The sequence below is a fragment of the Bipolaris oryzae genome, assembly GCF_000523455.1.
Source record: "Bipolaris oryzae ATCC 44560 unplaced genomic scaffold scaffold_6, whole genome shotgun sequence".
Taxonomy (NCBI): Eukaryota; Fungi; Ascomycota; class Dothideomycetes; order Pleosporales; family Pleosporaceae; genus Bipolaris; species Bipolaris oryzae.
Window position 1 is genome coordinate 300488 of NW_006911282.1, and position 19746 is coordinate 320233.

A 19746-nucleotide genomic window follows, 5' to 3' on the forward strand; every position below is an offset into this window, starting at 1 on the left:
GGGGCAAAGGGGGAGGGGGCGGCGCGCTATAGTCAGGCACAGTCAGGTTGAGAGAGAAAGAGAGAGAGAGTAATAAAATGAATCAATGCAAGCAGTTTGCCACTGGCAGCACATGGCGCGGGGGAGAAGATGAGCTCGTGATGTGGGAGGGGGTTTGACATGTATACGTAGCACATGTGTATGTGTGTATGGGACGTTTGTATGAATGGACGTAGTATGTATGTATGCGGCATGTGTGTATGGACATGCTACTGGAGCAAGGAGGATAGCCGGGAGAGGGGACGGGGTGGTTAGGGCGTGACCTGGCGCGAGTGGTGGTTAGTGGTGGTTAGTGGATAGGGTAGTATGGTTGTAAGGAGTAAGAGGGGTGCGGCTGCCCCGCCGTTTATGGTGAATGCAAGTCGTCACGACTGTCGGACCCTTTGGGGGATGTACAGGGTCCTTTGCGGCGGCCGGGCGTCTGCAAACGCGTGCTTGGCGTTGGTATGGCACATGGAAGGCATGGGCTTGACGTTTGGCAGTGCCAGCGGGCGCGGCCCCCCATTGGCCAGGGTCCTGCTAGACTCGACGTCCATGACGCTTGCAAGCCCGTCGTCGCTGCTTGTAGACATTGTCGACAAAACTTATGCGGCCCCAAGAGTGGATGGGCCAATATCCAATATGCTCCGGCAAGCCCTACGTCCACGCCTCTTCAGCGCGCGTCGCGCGGCCAAGATGGACATGACATGGCAGTGCTGGTGCTGAATGTCGAGCTGGACTTGGAAATGCTTGGTGGGCGCTGACAAACACGACACGACAGGCCCATATAGCCCGACACATGAACATGATCCCATCTTCCCGGACACAGGGCCACGCGAGGGCAAATGGGCCGCGGCACGGTGGTTTGCAGCGGTCGGGATACTACTCTACTCTACTGTACACGAGTCGGGGTGCAGGTGGCGTGCAAAACAAGCAAGTCGTCAGTCGTCTTCGTTCGATGCATTCTGCAGCTGGACCGTGCCATTTTTATACCAAGCGGGCCCCGGATTGGCCTAGCCCTGCGCCCGATGACGGCCTTCTGTCTCGATCCGAGAACCCCAGAGCTGACACAGAAATCGGCCGCCAGCCTTCCTCGACCTGATACGAGCCCGGCGTGAGAGCAACATCGCCGATCTTTTTGCAAACTATCCGTCGAGCATGGATGACCAGTGCAACTTGAGCCCATTTGAACATGGACCTCTGCTCTTCCCTTTGCCCGCCTTACTTACCACTCTCTCACGATCCCTCTCTGCGTCGCGACTCACACTCGCGCCCTTTCTTCCCCCCCCCTCGCCACGCAGCCCCAATTGTGCTTGTATTATAACAGTAAAGACTTGACCGCTGCAGTCTACCATTTCAAGATTGGCTCTTTATTCCCCCCCGACTCCTCCACCACCACCACCACCACCAACACAAACACCACTGCCACCCCCCGCTGCCGCTGCCGCCGCAGTCGTCATCTGGCTCAGCACCATCACGCGCGCTGCTTATCTTGAGCATTTTACTATCCTCGAGACGCCCGCCTTGCTGCCAACTTCGCTCGCTGCACACGCCCGCTACCAATCACCCCACCCCCCCCGGCCCGCTCCCCACCCACTACAAGGGCTTTTCCACTGTACATGGCTGTCGGTGCCATTACACAACACAGCGCATCTACATGAATCGCCAACGGACAAAAGGGTGCTCCATCCTTGATAGCGTCGAGCACTCCTTCGAGCCTCAACTCTCTGCACCGGCCTTCATGTGCCAAAATGCCCGCTCCACAGAGGCTTCCGACACCGTAGCCCTGGACGCCCACCGCGATGCCCGCCAACTCGTTCGTCTGATCCAATGTCCACGATGCTCCAAGCCTCTGAGCACCCCGGTCACCCTGCCCTGCGGTCACACCGTCTGCCGCGGCTGCCTCCCGCCTCCACAACCTCGCACCAACATATCATATCCCAATACACCAGATCGTCTCATGGGCATTACATGTCCATTGCTGGGTTGCGGGGCCGAACACGCCTCGGCGGAGTGTTCTGTCGACGTGACCCTGGCCAAATTGATGGACCTAATCAAGATGGAAATAACCAAGCATACCGCAACCACGGAAAACACCCCGACGCTTCTCGTTGAATTGCTCCAGCCTGAAGATGATGCGTCCATGGACGAGAAAGAAAAGGAGACGTCTGCACGCCAAGACCACCAGCAGGAACTGCACGGCGGGCATCTTGCGTCTGCATTTACCATGGCTGACTTGGGCAACCTCCGGTACACTTCCGAGATCCGCTACCAGTCACTATCGGCAAGTGGGGACGATTACGAGCACCTCGACCTGATGCTATTGGAACGCCTAAGGGAAGTAATACACAAGGAGCTAGACTGCCTCGTCTGTTACAACCTGATGCTAGATCCTACAACAACGTCGTGCGGTCATACATTTTGTCGCCGTTGTCTTGCCCGCGTCATGGATCACTCCAACATTTGCCCGTTTTGTCGAAGAGGCCTGCATGTCCCTGCCTCGTTACAGAACCAGTCGAGCAACGTCATACTCAACTCTTTGTTGAATGGACTTTGCCCAGACTTGGTAGGTGCTCGTGCAGATGCTCTCAAGGCTGAAGAGCAGGCCGGCGATAACGTGCTAAACGTTCCACTGTTCATCTGCACGTTGTCGCTTCCATCCATGCCCACCTTTCTCCACGTCTTTGAGCCCCGCTACCGACTTATGATGCGCCGTGTCATTGAAGGCAATAGGCAGTTTGGTATGGTCATGTACAACCGCACACGCGCTCCACAAGGCGATCTGGGTTCGGTTCCCTTTCTGGAATATGGCACGCTACTGGAAATTGTCAACTACGAGCTTTTGCGCGATGGGCGTAGCTTCATCGAAACACGCGGCGTAGGCCGATTCAAGGTGAGAGCGCACGGCATGCTTGATGGTTATCACGTCAGCCGCATCGAACGTGTTGAGGATGTTTCTCTTGCGGAGGAAGCAATACTAGAGCAGCGCGAGACCACCATGGCACGTGACTATGCTGAGGCCTTCTTCCGCGATCACCCGCAGACCCAGCTCCCCACCGAGGTTGCCATTGAAACCTTATCCACACAACAACTGCTCGACAGCTGCACCGCCTTTGTTCGAGAGATGAGGGAAGCCAGCGCACCTTGGCTCCGCGAGCGCATCATCCAGGTATATGGCGAACCACCAGAGGACCCTGCCATTTTTCCATATTGGTTTGCTTCCGTCGTACCTATCGTGGAAGAGGAAAAGTACATTTTGCTGCAAACGGAACGAGTCCGCGAGCGCCTCAAGATTGTGTACTCATGGATTGGTAGGATCCGCGGGCAGCGCTGGTAAGTTTGTCTAACTCTCTTTTACCTGGCCTGCATTGCCCATGCACAAATTCCCTGAATCCTGGTCTCCCGGACTCCGGACTTCTCGCATGCCGTCCTCTGCGACGTGCGTCGCAACGTTTTTATGGCCCCGTTTTGGTGCAGCTGATGCCGAGAGCCTGTTGTGCCGAGACAAGCATTATCTCCGTTGTCCTCGTCACCATGACGCGACAGATATGCGTGAGTCCGTCCGAGCCTAGTAGATTCACCAAGTCCTTGCTCTTCATTACAACACCAACACTTTTCGTGGGGCGTCTTTTTAAATTCTTTGCAAAGCGGCTAACGTGTTACCTTTTTTTCCAGGTCCTCAGGCAATTCATGCAGCATCCTGTGACTCTTGACTACTCTCGTCGCCATCGCCATTGCGCTTCTGTCTGCTGCCCCTCAACGTCAAGCCATGATGCGCATCCCTTAGCAGGCGTCGATGACGAGTGTGGTGTCTCCACCATTCGAATCGAGAAACCGGGACCCCAACAATCTTTCCCCCTGTGCCCCCTCTTCTGCCTCTCTCTCTCTCTTCAACTTGAGGACCCTTGCTTACCAGTCTCCTTGCGAAGCATTGCTAGCCATTCAACCTTCTCCTGTGTATAGGCATTGTGGCTGCTTTTTCTTGCCCACTCATGACGACAAACCCTTTTATCATCATCATCATCATCCATCATCTTTGGTGTTCGTGTTTTTTTTATAACGTGTTGGTATTTTATTTTCGCTTCTTCAATGATTACCCCCTTTCAGGAGGACCGGAGCTTGCCGTGTCCATGTTTGAAATGAAACCATTTTTTTATTTTATGTATGTTTATATATATATAGACCCCAGGTGCTAGCCTGGTCGGGGCTGCCGTCGCTGCTGCTGCTGCTGCCGCCTTCTTCATATAGGAGCAACAAGAACAACAAAAAGGGGATTATTTGATCTCTTCTTTTTTTCGCGTCTTCTGTAATTTTGCAAATCGCATTCCAAAGGGGACGAGAGAGAGAGAGAATTATTGAGAGAAGCGTGTGAAAAGATGGGTATGAACGGAGGGTGGGGTTGGGGGTAGCGCGTTTAAAACCCTTTTCAGCGGGGGGGCAAACGGAAGTATAAAATTTGTATATGACTTTGCCCTACCAAAAAAATTTACCAAGAAAAAACAATCATTGAACCCTTTTTCCTTTTCTTTTCTTTTTTCTTGTTTGAAGGGAAAAAGAAAACTCAATGCTTGTTCTCGTGTACGTGTAATGTGTACGTGAGTAAGTGAGTTGGGAATTCGTTCTCTTTCTTAACAAGCATTTGATTGGCGTTTTTTTCTGGGAAGGGGAGAGGGGGGGAACTTTGGCTTGGTGTAGTTTGATGGACATATGAGGATTATTGCATGCCAGTGCGGATTTTAAGTAGTAGTAGTAGTATTAGGGGTGGTTTTTATTGCTCATGATGAGAGAAATCGAGAAACTGTATGGCTTGTAGATACTACAATGTGTGTTGTGTATGGATTGGGGAAATGCACGTGTGCTTCATGTCTTGACGTTGTGCTTTGTGTGATTTGCCTAGTCTTTGCCTGTGTGTGTGTGTGTGTGTGTGTGTGGAAAGAGCGGGAGGGTGGGTGTTGCTCTTTCCCCTTGATGACCAAGGCTGAGGCTCGCTTCGGGGGGGTTTGATTTGTTGATAAGGGTCTAAGTGAGGTGAGGTGAGGTGGTCGTTCTTACTTCCTCGGCTTTTCTTCTTTCCTGCTTCAACTGTTCAATTTTCGGTTCCCACCTTGGAGCGTTCGTTTGGTTGTTGGAATGTCAAGAATCTTTCCACTTTTGATTGGTAATGATTATGCTGTGTGGTGTACAACCTGGCTGGAGGACTTTGTGACACGCACAGACGAAGCGTGGACGTAGCTGTAGGCTGGCGCGAGGCTGAATTGCTGGGCTCCATGTTTTCAGTAGCTGAGCCCTCGACAATGTGTTGTTCTCATCTGACTCTTCCCGCTGTCTTTCTATCTTGTTAGCTGAGCTAATCGATATCGTTTACCATGGAGGCTCTTTCTGGTGTTGCTAGTGGCATGGCTGTTGTCTCCCTATCGATACAGCTAATTGATTCCATCGATACCATCAAGACCTTCGTTCGCAAAGTAAAAGATGCACAACAAGAGCTGGAGCGTTTGGTGGACCTACTGGAGCGTCTTGAGGCCTTGCTGAAAGATGTTCACAACTTGATGAAACGGCAGACCTCGTTGCAGGCAGAACACTTTCCGATACCCTCAATGACAATCTTCAAATGTCTCGAGAGCTGTGAGAAGACACTTGAGCCGCTTCATACGATCATCGATAAATATGCGCCCGCAACATCGAAAGGTGGTACCCGTATGGAAAAACTCAAAACCGGATTGAGGTTCAGCCTCAAGGCAAAGGATGTTAAAGATTTCGAAACACGAATCGAGAGAGAAACCGTATTTCTCCATGCTAGCCTCGGTGCGAACTGCGGAGCCATCTTGTAAGTTTCCACCAAGGTCAATCATTGTTAAGGCTGTGCTGAGTAGTTGTTCATGTTAGGATGCAACTTGGCCCTGCATTACTCAAAAACCAAAACAACAGCGAAGCCACTCGTCCAACCCATATGGAAATCTCCATCCCGGACAGCGAATCCGCGATTGTATCCCCTAAAGAGGATATGACCTCGTTGTCGACTGCGAGAACTACGCGTGTTTCATCATCAGTAATACCAGTTCATTGGTTACTCGGAAGACTAGGCGTACATCGGCGGAAAATCGTTCGACGCGTACCAGAAAACTTGGATCAAAGGACATCAAGCTATGAATATGACCACGACTCCATCGTTTCTGAAGACTACGAGACAACTTTTCTCTGGAGCGTACTCGGCTACGGACTGACGTGGATCCAGCGCCGGTCATTCGGTGTGGTTTTGCCGAGCCTCAACACGTTTCCGCTGGTTCACGGCTTTCCCAACGAACTCTATGATACCATGAACAATGGTGGAATCCAAGAGTTTCAAGGCTTGCTTCGTCGTGGGGTGGTACACCCATTCTCGCGCAATCGCGATGGGCAATCATTGCTTCATGTAAGGCCCTTCATGTTCACTTTTTGAAAATATTGTTGATACAGTGCCTAGATTGCTGCACAGTTTGCCAGGGCAGATATCTATGTCTTACTTCTAAATCTTGGCCTAAAACAAAGCCAGGATTTTGAGGGGAATTCTCCTTTGGTCAATGTCCTATGCACGAGTGATTCTTTTTTGAGCCATGACAAAATCACCATTTGTCGCTATATACTTGAAGACACGGAGTTATCGGTCGATCTCTATCGTTATCGTTGGCTGCTACGTTTTCCCAGTATAAGACCCGAGGTTCTTCAGTGGCTGTATCAGCAAGGTGCAAGTATTGCCCTCGGCGCAGATGCCTTTAAAACACAACTTATGGTCCTTGAAGCGATTTGTTCAATGATAGGGGGGAAATGGTTTCGCTCAAGAATTATCTTACCCAATTATGGTGATTTTGATATAAAAGCAGATATGGTTGATTATTTACAGCTAGGAAGGGTTTCTCTGCTCGAACATCTCTTCCGGCGCTGTTCGAGTAGCCATGCTTCTTTCGTGGCAGGGGGCATTTTTCTCGAATGACTAGCAAATTCAGGTGTCAACTTGGAGCAGTTTGTGAGTAATCAGATTGCAAATCTTGGCCCGGAAGCCTTGCTCAGAGCCTGGCCTTTTGATAAAAGAGTTGTATTTCAAACTCTTGAAACAGGCGAATGGGAGCTTGGCTTCGAGTGGGCATTGGACGAAGAAGCATGCGGTTATCTGCTCATCTCGGAGTATCAGTCCTTGACTATCGAAGATGGAGACGATGATGGTCCCCGCTCCATGGAATGGCCGTTTTGCGAGCGCGAATGGGGCCTGTTTATTTCTGAATGGAATGAACGGAAAAGCAAGTGGTGCCTCCGCTACGAACGCCGCAGGGCTGCCAAAGCTCGCAAACAACGCGCACGAAATGGCCAAAAGATGCCAGGAGCATGGGTAAACTGAGGGTGTTTTTGTCTCTTCAGTTATGTGAAATGTATCATAGTTACTTTCAGCGTCTCTTTTTTTTCTCGTTCCATATATTTAAATTATACCCAATACCATGTCTTCATCCTTTGACCTCCAATTTTCTCTAGCATATTCTATTCATCACTCTGAAACATCATGTACCCGGTTTCTACATTAGTCCCAGATGCCCCATCCTAACAAATCGTTCGTACGATCCCAATATATACACCACTCGTTGCCAATGTCGTCCCAAGCACACGCCGTATACGCCCTCCTATCATGCAATCTATACACTTTTCTCGCTCCAAAATAAAGTCTGATAGCGGTAATGACTATGCAATGTACCTTGATATCAGAGGGCTTTGCAACCAGACAGTTTTCTTTCCACTCAAGGTCTGCTAAATATTTTAGAGCCTATTCCACACGCTTTGAATTTTCAAATGTTCAAATCCTCAACATTCGCTGGCCCACCATACTATACATCTTGTGCAAAGAAATTTAATCAGGTGCTAGAATGACATTGCCAAGGCACATTTTTTCGTAGTATGTGACGGCAGTAATTCATTGAAGATGTATGCTGTTTTACTATCTTCAACATTTCACACATTTCATGATACATAGCGAGATTCTATCCAACTGTCACGTTTTCTTTAAAGTGCTCGAATTATCTAGTTGCAAAATACCCCTATCACAGGCTCACATATTCTGATTAATCCATAACTACTACTTGGCCGCTCCCAACCACATAACCGTGAGCATGTTTTTAAAGATGTAAAGAAAATCTTGTATACATCCATTCATATATCGTAGTACTCTATTTCTTTTCCCATGAACACTCCAATGCCCAACCTTACAGAGTTTTACACAGTGACAATTTTACAATGGAAACTGCAACGCCTCCACCTTCGCACTAGTTGGTTGTCCAAGCATCAACTCCGAAAGCACCAACCCCGTACCTGGCGCATGTGAAATACCCCAAGCACCATGGCCCGCAGCGATAAAAACACCACCCTTGGCCTCTTCTTTCGTCTTGAGGCCGCCCAATTTCTCGTCTGGTATCCGCGCAACAATCGGTCGACCGCTAGATGTAACGGGACGGAAACACTATACGGAGCAGAAGTATTAGTATCGCACGAGCAAGGGAGTTGGGTGAAATAAAAGGAATCGAAACATACCAAACCTTCCCTCAAAACCTCAATCTCCTTCTCCGGTGCCGCAACTATCATAACCTGCGCACACTGCCTCAACTGCTCAACAGCCTTCTCATTCGGCTTTACGTCCGTCGCGACATCCGGCAGCGGCACAGTCGTGCTATTCAGACCCCCCAGGTACAACTCGCCGCCGAGCCGCGCAAACCATTCTGGCGAGAAACCCAGTGTGTCGGTCGCAAAGATGGCGTGGCAGGCCTCGGTGTCGGCGTCTGTGGGGTTGAAATGAGGGTTCCGCACCAGCAGGGAGTGGCCTGCTAGCGGGGAGATGGGGATGCGGGATTTGGAGGTGGGGAAGAGGGTGGTGAAGACGCGGGGGGACCAGGCGCCGGAGGCGATTACGAGGCGGGAGCATGGTACTGTTTTTAGATAGTTAGTATGTGTGCAATTGGTAGGTGCGCGTTTGTGTGGAGAGAGTCTTACGCTCGATTTGGGAGTCGGCGTCGTCGCCTTGTTGTATTCGTACACCACTTAGTACGCCCTCGGAGTCTTGAATCACACCCGTTGCTCGCGCAGGTTGATGTATGGTTACGCCTCTTGCCTTGACCTCCTTCAGCACCCACTGGCAGAATCTCAACGGGTCTATCTGCGCTGTTGTGCCATCTCGACTAATGACTTCCATGGTCCCTTCTTGTGTGCGTCGCAGCCATCCTGGGCGAGTAATCTGCCCTTCGCGCGGTTTGTTATGACCTGCTGCTTGTGCTCTGCTTGTTCCATTCTCCAGCCAATCTTCGCCACTACCGGCAATTGCTGATTCGCTGTCTTGTGAAAGGGAAACGCCGGTTGAGGAGGAATAGCCCCATGCTTTGCGGCCGCCGTGCGTTTGGGCGAGGTCGGAGTGGAGTTTGAAAGATAGAGTACCGAGAGAGGATACGGATGGTGCGAACCCTAGAATGGGGAAATTATCAATTAGATACATGAACTCGAGGTGGATTGAGAAATTGTGGGCGTGCTGGAGACTTCTAAGATGCAAGCACACCGCCGCAGGTACATACAATCAGCGCTCAAGAACCCCGCCGCGAGACCTGATGCGCAATGGAATAACTCGGCACTCGAATCGACAATGTGCACATTTTGTGGATTGTTTTTACCGGCCTCGGTCAGATAGTAGGCAGTACACAGGCCTATGATGCCGCAGCCCAGTATAACGGTGTCGGTGTTGTCGGAGATAGGAGGCTGCTCGCTGACAGCCATGGCTACTAATCTGGCTCCTTCTCCGCGTGGGGTATCGGCAGTTTAAATGAGGGGTACGTAGCAAAGCAAAGAAAATGGTCAAATGGGCAGAGCAACCAGTAAAGAATAACAGGGCCGAATCTCTCTTTTATTCGCTGACTAGGAACCGCATACTATATGCACTTGCTAACAGGAGAGCTTTAAAAGAGCGCCCCAGTGGTGGGTTTTCGGCGCCGGTGCGCAAGTCTGACCACTTACACCCATACACGCACGCTTCATTAGCTACTATGCTAAACGGAAGACATGCACTCCTGTTTCCCCCTTCCGTCTGCCCTCAGTGGTAGAAGGGAGCGACACAGCACATATTATCGTACGAGGCAATGTGGAAAAAGAGGGGACCGCGGCTATGCGTTGCTCTTTGTCGTGAGTGGTGCAAGGGGTTAGCAAAAGCCCACTTCTATCCATTCAAACTCGGGTATAAGTGGTCATGAGCCGACATGGCCTGATTACAACGGTAAAGGTCGCATTCTGGAGCTACGCCTTTACTGCTTTGGTGCACGCCTTGTCGTACTATCCGCTGCAAGGCTCGGATGATCGACTCGGCTGCCTGCGTGCGAAAAGCTCGCTGCTTTACTTTTGTGCTGCTGTTGGTGTAAGAGCTTGTAAAGCCGGTGGTGCCATCACTAGAGAGTTTGGAAACCCAAAACGCCCCCCGCATGCCCGTTGCTGTAGGGTGCCATGGGCCCAACATGTGATGCATCAGATCGTGCTTTGGTAATGGCTGCATTGATACTATCTAATATAACTGTGGAACGTCTCAGGTGCGTGACCCGAATATCTGCATGCTATTGATGATGTCGAATGCTTTTTTTTCATCATGCTCCCTTTTATCCTAATTCCGTTGCCTAGTGATAACTCGGTGACCGAGTATGTTGAGTACTGTGGCGGGAAAGACGACATCATGCTTTCGGACCCGAAAGTGTATCCGGTTCATCCAGCAATGCTCTTTCCCATGCCGGCGGGGTCAACCTAGCAAGACGAGTCGGGTGTCGAGCGAAATGGATAGGTCTTCTCATAAACACCAGGGAGTATATCGGCAACGTCGTCCTCAGGATTGCCTTTCTCAACATAATGGCAAGCATCATCCATCCCAGTCTCCGCCGCCGTCGAAGAACGCGAGCTGGATCCCGTTCCGTAGCCGGTTCCGTCGTAGAGCCCGGCATGCTGTCCCCATGTGCTTTCGCGGTTCTGTCGCTTGCCAGCGTTGCTGATACGGCTATGCAATCGCTCGGAACTCCCCATGTCCAGGTCGAGATCCAACCATTCGGGAAGTACGCCTTCTGCAAGGGCCTCATCGAGCATCAGTTCCCTGCTCGTGTTTCCAAGCATATCCCTATTCAACACAACGAATCTGCCGAGTTCAGGTAGTATCCTTTCCGCGGCAGCAAAGTCTTCCTCACGGCGGCCAAGAATCATCTCCGAATCGTTACTAGAGGCATAACCCTGGCCGTCATATGCCGTTATACCGATGCGGCGTTTGAGATCTCCGTTGTGGAAGACTCTCAACATGTATTCCTTGCCGATGATCATCAACACATTGTCAGAGGGGTCTGCCATGCCTTCATTCGTGTTAATGCAGTGCTGATCAAACTTTTCCGTCAGTTTGTGAACGTTGGAATCCTCTTGTATGAACCTGTGATCATTGGCCAATTCCGTGATGCCGTCAGTGTTGGGTTGTTCTCTTTCAGGACTCTTGGTTGGAACATGGCGGTGTTCTACAGCGGCTTGGACGATTCCAGTCATTTCTCGTGAAGTGCCTTGGATCTGATGAGGCTCCTGCATATCATCTTGAAGGGGAACCAATAAGTCCACACAAGCTAAGTCTAGGTCGAATGCCGGGCCGAACATTGGGGATGGGAAATCTTCATTCAGGTTCTGGTCTAGGTCCAGGAGCTTCCGGAGTGGAGCTGGTGAAGAGGGGATAGTGCCATCAGGTAAGACAGAGGGTGAGGCAAACGATTGCGGATTCTGGTTCTCTGATGAAGGGATAGGCAGTGGCGAAGAATAACAAAAGTCATGACCAAAACTGGTCGAGTCTGTGCGGCTTAGGTCAAATAAGGGTTCATCAGCCGGTGACTCTTGGAAGGTGAGCAGAAGAGACGACCTTGGGCGGGGTATTGGAGTGTGAGGACTCTGGTGAGTATGTAATTAGTAAAATTCTCGAAGTGGTGGTAGGATGGCGCTTACATCAGTGCAAGGCGAAGCATCTCCATCGGGCTGCTTCGCCTTGGTTGGTGATCGCAGACTGCGTAAAGAGTTGATGCTTCGCAACTTGTTCTCTTTCAACGACCCTACAAGACCCTTTCGCCTTGAGGGACTCTCGTTGCTCGACGGCGAATCGTTTGCAGTTGGCCGGACGGAGGCTTTGTCTGGTGAAGGAACTGGAGTTGTGCCCCTCTCGATCAAGTTACGATCGATGCCAGCAAAGTTATTCCTTGGAATTATTAGCATATTCGGTGTAATAAGAAGGATGAAACACCGACTCTGTATCGTTCTTCCTGCATAGGAGCTGGGAAATGCTCTTCTTGGCTTTGAGGCTGAGGAGATCGAAGTGCATGATGAATGGCTGGGGTGCTCTACTGACACCAGAGACTTGATGCGTCGTATCAAAATGTTGGTTGAGTGCGGTGTAGAGCACTATGAGATGGTCTGAGATAGTAGTAGTCACTCATGTAGCTCTTGAACTCTGAACCATGCCTGTAAACAGTCATGGTCGGTCCTGCTTGACCGTTGTATGTGAGTCCGGGTCATGATTTCCAGATCAGTCCCAATAGTGAAAGAGTATGTTCCCTTGTGTATTTGAATCAAAAGCTTCATTGGTAGGCTTTCTGATAAGAAAATCAATCAGCCTATTACCAACAGACCATCTTGTAGAACGGCATTGGACAGGAAGTTGTAATGAGCATTTTTGAGACGTAATGCTCACCGGGCAGCGACTAACAATTGCCGTACCAACAAGATGTTATTTTGGGAATAGTGGAAACGGCAAGTAATTGTGAGTCGGAAGCAAGAGCCTCTGGAAGGAGAGCCATCCTGACTACTCGATATGGAAGACTGGATAGGCACGTGATGCGCGCGGACTGTGCATATGATCCCTGTCTAGCTCCTTCACGTCGCGGTCCACGGCACTACAGCGCTCAACCACCGAGCAGCGCAATCGCCCTCCACTCGATGCCATAGCCACCATCACCATCCAAGTCGCACTGGATTTGGCTCCACAACTGTAGCCTGCATAGCGCCACACAAATACTACAGTTGCGACACAATGGCACGCGGACGCCCTTCTCGAGCTGCAGCGCGTCGCAGCACGCCTGTTCGCAGCGCAACACCGCAGCAAGATAGCGATGAAGACATGATAGATCCCCCAGAGTCGCGCGCCGAGTCCCCTAAAGAGGAAGAGGAAGAGGAGGAAGCTGCATCAGCAGCACAAGCAAGCGACGAGGAAGCCGCGCCTTCTGAACGTTCACCATCGCCTGCAATCATCCAGCCTTTCCCGCGTAAGAAGCGACTTGGCCGACCTCCTAAGAACAGGCCGCCGGACTGGAATGCCGGAGAGCCAGACAACTCCGAAGGTGGTACGCCTATCAAGCGTAAGCGTGGGCGACCGTCTGGCGGAGGTCGAGGACGACCGCCAAAGGGAGGGCAGTCACATACTACCCGCGTCCCCATCGACAAAGAGGGAACCATGATGGATGTTGTCAACGACGAGGTCGATCTACCTGAAGATGAAGAGGGCGAGAAGAAGGTTGACAAACTAGGCAATCTCATGGGCGGACGGGACTATCGTGTGCGCATCTTCACTATCAGAGGCAGAGGAGACAGGCAGTACATGTTGTCGACCGAACCTGCTCGATGCTGTGGTTTCAGGGACAGTTATTTGTTCTTCACAAAGCACATGAAACTTCACAAGATCATCATAGACGACACTGAGAAGAGGGATCTCATTGACCGTGAGATTATTCCTCACTCGTACAAGGGTCGTGCTATCGGTGTTGTCACTGCGCGCTCCGTCTTCCGAGAATTCGGCGCGCGTATCATTATCGGTGGCAAGAGGATCATTGACGACTACTACGTCACGGCAGCGAGGGAGAACGGCGCAGTCGAGGGTGAGCTTGCAGACCCCAATGACCGACTACCGCTCCCAGGCGAACCATACAACAAAAACCAATACGTTGCCTGGCACGGCGCTAGTAGTGTTTATCACACAGGCGTGCCCAGTGTGCCCACAGCAAACGGAAAGCCTGCGCCTGGAAAGCGAAAGGTTAACATAACATCCGCCAACTGGCAATTCGAGCATGGCTCAGCAGCTAGGTAAGCAGACAATAATTCCCGCAATCAACCATCCCGCAACCCGGAGACTAACACGATACAGTCGATTCAACTCGAGCCTCTCCAAGCTCCGCAAAGCAAACCTCTCAGGGATCTACGATCCACACACAAACCTGATGTGCTACCCCAAAGTCACGCAACCAACCCACGCACGCTGGGAAGAAGTTGCCCCCGAAGCCACCGACGTACCCCCTCTTGTCCGTAGAAAATACCTCGTCGTCGACACCGTCTTCCAACAGCCTCCTTTTGCCGGCCTCGGCATCCCAGGTCCTGACGGCGACTTCATCGACGTTGGCACCAACGGCCTGCCCAAGCTAGATGCTGAAGACGAAAAGCACATGAAGCCAGAGGAGCTCGAGGCTTTCTCGCAAATCAAGTGTGAGGAGCAGGAGTGGCGGAGTCAATGGGGTGGTGAGAGTACTGACGGTGCGAGGGTGAAGCCGAAGATTGGATTTGTAGGTGTCCCGGTTTAGGGGGCGCGGGCCCCTTTGGACAAGTATTGATTGGGAAGTTGATGTTGCGCTGTGTTTCTTTTTTTTCTTAAACAGACCCTTATCTTTTGGGGGTCTCTCAAATGGCGAAATTCGGGAGTGGAATATACCAATGTGGCACTTTGTGCTGCGTAAAACTACTGTAGTAGGCTCACTTTTATCTATAAGTGGGGTGAATACTATATGCATTCACAGGAAAGGATTAATGCCGATTGAACTTATTATCTAGTTGCGTGATGTCGTATCTTCCGGTGCAACGCTGAAAGTATCTCATGTTGCGTTTGGAGACGTCCGATAATGGCGATTGCGGTGTTTCGGTGTTTCGAGGGTCCGGACATTCCTCAGAGTATGTGTACACGGTGGTACTGGATCATTCAGAACAGTTTGCTGCTAATCCGGTTGCGCAATACCACTGGATAAGAAAGGGCCTTCTTTTGTTGCTATCGAGTCTTGTGGAAAAAAAGAGTCTGAAGGGAGTGCGTTTTTGATATTTACATTTGTAGTTGTTCCAATGATTAGAACATGTTGAAAGATAGTTAATCTTGCACCGATGCATATTGGAAAGAAAACGAACTCCATCATATGTCTCTGTTACCCAGTCTCCAATACTATTGATAAACTCGATCATCCTAGTCGGTCATCAGATGTAGTTTTGTCCGGAGTAATGAAGTTAGATATTGTTAGTATAGCATAAATAAGTTCGCACTGCGTGAACTTGAGGGCTTCGTTGGTGTTCTTCTGTTTAGCGGCGTATTGTTGAAGGGAATAAGAAGAAAGAAGATGTGGTTTGTTCATGTACATTGCACTCCGCGATTCCGCTCATGAGCATAATTGGGAATATCGCACAAAAATAGACAGCAGTGAATTTGTTAATATGTGCGCTATTAAAGATTTAATTAATATCTATCTAATACTACTACGCACATATATACATCCTAGCATAGATAGAAAAGAATCACGCTGGACCAATCACGCTCGGCTCTTAAATGTATACTAAAGCTGTAGCGCCATTTTCCCTAAATACAGAGTATATAGGAAGGCAGATAGCAACGGGACGAGAAAAGTGAGATTATGATCGGTTGCGTATATATAGGTAGGAAAATGGGGTCAGAAAATGAACGGAATACGGGATGATGAACGGCATGAGCCATATGGACTGCTTATTCTGAGTGCGTAACCGGCGGGTGAACAGTGCCACTTCTTTTCCCACTCGTGTCACTACTACGGACATATCTTTTCTTCTCGTCATTTTACGGCGCAAATATGTGCAAGTAGGGTTCGGAAAGATTCATGCTCAACAAAGAATCTCCGCAGGTGACAAAATGCACATTGTGTAATAACAGTGGCATGATATTTTTCTTCCCGCCGTTTGCGAAAACAATCGTCATTTTTGCATTGAAGAAAGACAAAAAAAGAACTCTATGGCTGTTAGACAAAGTTTATGACTGCCTCGTTGCATATAAAAAAGTCTGACTATGGCATGAAAGTAAGTAACGCGATAGCCATGCTTACGCTAATAAGAGCTGACTATACCGCCCTTTTTCTCTTTCGCGCTGTTTTGCATTAAACACAAGTGAGAACGCATGGTCTAAGCAAGGACAAGGAAGTAGGGGTCCGCAGTAATCTCACACCAGTCCGGGCTCAACTGGGCTCGGAGCAAGTGACCAGGGTGAAAGGGTTTAGACTTTTGGATCTACAACAGAACTGTTTGCTGTTGGGGGTTTCGCGATACCTGTAAGAGATCCTCCGTTTCAAGGAGGAGTGCCGATGGATCGTCGTTTGTGTGTGGTTCTGGTGCGTTGAGCGCTTTGTTAGGCGAGAGGGATAACGGGGGCGGGTTGTTCTTGGGATGCTGGACAGTGGTTGCATGTGTGAGTGCTGACGCTTTCATGACAAGAGCGCATCTACGACTGGATAGCTCAACAGTGGAATGTGCCGCACAGAGACATCTCATAGCTGACTTATTGAGATATCGGCTGGGTAGGCAGCAACAATCTTGTAGACTTTGTTGATTCAATATGAGAAATTCTATTTGCATCCACGCATCAGGACATCGGCATTATCGATTGCTTATTATTAGCGTTGGGATTCGGCGGTAATCATTGGCGATCAGGTCAGTCATCATTACAGTGGGATGGTTTTTTCCGATTCGATAATTAGATAGACGGCGGCACAGAATAGGCGGTAGAATTATTACTATTGTTGCGATTTATTTCGTCCATTTATCGATGGTATCATGTGGATAATTTCGGGGCGATCGTCGGAGCCATGTCGAAGGATAGGCTCGAGGCAGCGCCATTTCTGAAGATGCGATAGGTCCGAATTCCGGTGCCTGAAACGGTGACGAGTCGAGCGGTGGAGCACAGTGCGACGGTTCATGACAAGAAACGCCCCATAGGCCGCCAAGGCCAGGGCTGTGCACGCCTCCGATAGACAATATATGGGATTTGAGCACAAGCAGTGGGAAATGTGGTGGCGACAGGACCATGGGATCACGGCGAGTGCAGCAGCAATTTCGGATTCAGAGACAGTGCCGGCGGTTGAATGAGCAGCACATGTCAAGGGTACATTAGTTAGGAAGGTTGCTGGTTGGTGGGCAGCGCCCTGACCGGAGCCGGAGAGCCGCTCGTCTCACATGGGCCAAAAGGCACCAAGGAAGCCACCATGCCCCCCAGATTCCGGCAGAAGGGGACGTTTTGCTTCAAGAGGGGACCGATGGCAACGGGTCTCGTGTGACAGCTTCAGTCTCCTGCAGCGATAGAGTAGGTAGGGACGAGGGGTGCATTGCATGCTGCTACTCGTACCTACTTGGAGGAGCAAAGGGTCCGTACTAGGGTAGCGCAAATCTTCCGGCAATAGGCCGCACTTTGGAAGGTGAGATAGATTGCGAAGCAGTGTGGGGACAGGAGGCTTGGTGGTTGGACTGCCTAGCGAGCCGGCCGAGTAGATTGTAAATATGGGGTACAGATGCTTCGAGAAGAAACGCAGCCAGGGTCTTCATCTATGCGGACCGCACATGTTATCTACACAGTACAAGTAAATGCAACGATATTAAGGGCGATAATGCAGGTGGGTGCGTGACTGTGAAGGCTGGCCCCAAGATCGAGGGCCGAGTGGCAGGGAGGGCAAGCTGGGTTTTGTTGACGGCATCTCTTACGACACGGCCAGCTCTGGTCTGTTTCGCGTTGCCACTGCCGTCTAGTGGGTGACACAGCACACAGGTGGGCCGGTAAGAGCTAAATCGGGCTCGTACTCGGCCTCGACTGCGCTGGGGGTTGGGTCAGCGAGGCCGTACATGTGCATACGCACGCATACCGCCTCGAGCAGCGGCGCTGCAGGGCGGCATTGGCGGAGGGGCAGCGACCCATGAATGCGAAGAGGGGCCCAGGGCTTGGAGGAGTAGGTCGTGGAGCAGGACGAGGGCAGCAGCAGCAGCGCAGGCCCCTGACGGACTTGGGGGGGAGGGTGATAGGGTGGTGGTGAAACCAGTCGCGGCCCGCGGCTGAGTTCCTAGCGTAGGGGTGTGCATCGGGCTTACGGTACCAGCATAGGTCCCAAAGCGGACTAGCGTACCAGGGCCGCTCAGGGTGCTTGGCAGCTGCCTATTAAAAGGTGGCAGACATGCCACTCTGTCCTTTTCGATGCACAGCCTGGGTCCTAGTCTTAACCACCCACTATGCCCACAAGTCCCCGCACACGCTCACTACCACCACTACTACTACTGCAATGGCCGAGCACACCTTCGACTCTTCTCTCTTTTCCCACACTATGAACACATCCACCATCACATCAACACCCCTCGCCCCACCTCCATCAGCCACATCACCACACCAGCAACAACAGGCATCAGACACCATGATGCCCACAACCATCAAGATGGAAATGATTGAGAACTGTGACCACTCGCCCTCACCACAACGCTCCGCCTCCAAGTCATCGGAACCCTCATCGACACCGGCCCCAGAGAGCAGTGCCTCAAAGCCAGTCAAGAAGCGAAAGTCATGGGGCCAGGTCCTGCCTGAGCCAAAGACCAGCCTGCCGCCCCGTAAGCGCGCAAAGACCGAGGATGAGAAGGAGCAGCGACGCATCGAGCGTGTAAAGCGGAATCGTCTCGCCGCACACAACTCACGTGAGCGAAAGCGACAAGAGTACGAGGTACTCCAAAACGAAAAGGACGAGCTCGAGGCCAACATGAGGGCCTACAAGGACAAGATGGCCCAGATGGAGGCCGAGCTCCGCTACTACCGATCAAAGTATCCCGGCGAAGCACCAACATCAACTCCCTTCGACCTCTCAACAACACACGACTCGTTCAGCACCATCTGCCCCGCGCAGATCCCAACATCCTTCCCCAGCCCCGTATCCATGGACTCGATGGACTCACCCCGTGACTCATCATGCCAACCCGAGACTCCCCCGTCAAGCTTCGAGGCCTCGCCTGAATTCGACTCGACACAATACTCTGCCGCGGTATTGTGCGACCTGCAGTGTCAGTCGAATTCGGCAGCCTCGCTTCGGACGATCTGGACCTACCTTTCTCTATTCAACCTTTCGCACCCGTCGATGAGAAGCCTGTCGTCATGGAAAACTTCTTCGACTTCGACCAGTTCCCAAAGTGCAGCCCAACCACCAGCGCACCAATGGAACCCGCTTTTAGCATGGTGGATTCTTCTTCAGTCGATGTCTTTGGGTCAACCCTCTTCGACCACAGCTCTACCTCAAGCTCTTATGGCTTTCTTGACGGCTTTGATGCAAAGTTCCATGACTTGCAGAGTGCCTCTGGCGCAACTTCGGTTAGCGACGAGGCCCTCGCAGCGGGATCACTTTAGCAGCGATGCCATCATGCGACCCACTAAGAGCGCGAGCGGGCAAGCTGGGTCGGCGGATGGTTGCCGTGGATCACGACTGATGACATCTCCTACCTCTATACAAACGGGTCGGCGTAATGGTGTACAAACAGGGAGGATAGAAAGGTCTGTACTGGAAAGGCAAAATTTGGGGCGTGGTTTCACATGGCGTAGGACGGGGTCCGTAGCTTGTGGCGCGTAACTGGGTTGTAGTAACAGTTTCTTTGAAAGACTTTTTGGTATTT

At 51.1% G+C, this 19746-nt stretch overlaps 7 protein-coding genes across 7 annotated transcripts; 4 read left to right on the forward strand and 3 right to left on the reverse strand.

Moving 5' to 3' along the window:
• Window positions 1-1675: 1675 nt before the first annotated feature.
• On the forward strand, window positions 1676-3724 carry COCMIDRAFT_82267 (uncharacterized protein; the record flags this gene model as incomplete). The annotated part of the gene is made up of 2 exons (XM_007685042.1): window positions 1676-3351; window positions 3694-3724. 2 exons carry the CDS (start codon window positions 1676-1678, stop codon window positions 3722-3724), a joined length of 1707 nt encoding a protein of 568 aa, XP_007683232.1.
• Window positions 3725-5384: 1660 nt separating this feature from the next.
• Window positions 5385-7390, forward strand: COCMIDRAFT_1080 (uncharacterized protein; the record flags this gene model as incomplete). Its single annotated transcript, XM_007684942.1, has 3 exons — window positions 5385-5845; window positions 5905-6344; window positions 7002-7390. The coding sequence occupies 3 exons, from the start codon at window positions 5385-5387 to the stop codon at window positions 7388-7390; spliced, it is 1290 nt and encodes a 429-aa protein (XP_007683132.1).
• An 879-nt stretch (window positions 7391-8269) lies between these two features.
• COCMIDRAFT_82431 (uncharacterized protein) lies at window positions 8270-9795 on the reverse strand (the record flags this gene model as incomplete). The annotated part of the gene is made up of 4 exons (XM_007685043.1): window positions 8270-8497; window positions 8569-8960; window positions 9025-9489; window positions 9597-9795. The coding sequence occupies 4 exons, from the start codon at window positions 9793-9795 to the stop codon at window positions 8270-8272; spliced, it is 1284 nt and encodes a 427-aa protein (XP_007683233.1).
• A 1008-nt stretch (window positions 9796-10803) lies between these two features.
• On the reverse strand, window positions 10804-12391 carry COCMIDRAFT_22231 (uncharacterized protein; the record flags this gene model as incomplete). The annotated part of the gene is made up of 3 exons (XM_007684958.1): window positions 10804-11967; window positions 12022-12268; window positions 12318-12391. The coding sequence occupies 3 exons, from the start codon at window positions 12389-12391 to the stop codon at window positions 10804-10806; spliced, it is 1485 nt and encodes a 494-aa protein (XP_007683148.1).
• A 708-nt stretch (window positions 12392-13099) lies between these two features.
• COCMIDRAFT_1083 (uncharacterized protein) lies at window positions 13100-14636 on the forward strand (the record flags this gene model as incomplete). Its single annotated transcript, XM_007684943.1, has 2 exons — window positions 13100-14145; window positions 14207-14636. 2 exons carry the CDS (start codon window positions 13100-13102, stop codon window positions 14634-14636), a joined length of 1476 nt encoding a protein of 491 aa, XP_007683133.1.
• A 2227-nt stretch (window positions 14637-16863) lies between these two features.
• On the reverse strand, window positions 16864-17142 carry COCMIDRAFT_32454 (uncharacterized protein; the record flags this gene model as incomplete). The annotated part of the gene is made up of 1 exon (XM_007684987.1): window positions 16864-17142. The coding sequence occupies one exon, from the start codon at window positions 17140-17142 to the stop codon at window positions 16864-16866; it is 279 nt and encodes a 92-aa protein (XP_007683177.1).
• A 1238-nt stretch (window positions 17143-18380) lies between these two features.
• Window positions 18381-19483, forward strand: COCMIDRAFT_82445 (uncharacterized protein; the record flags this gene model as incomplete). Its single annotated transcript, XM_007685044.1, has 2 exons — window positions 18381-19129; window positions 19162-19483. The coding sequence occupies 2 exons, from the start codon at window positions 18381-18383 to the stop codon at window positions 19481-19483; spliced, it is 1071 nt and encodes a 356-aa protein (XP_007683234.1).
• Between the last annotated feature and the right edge of the window lie 263 nt (window positions 19484-19746).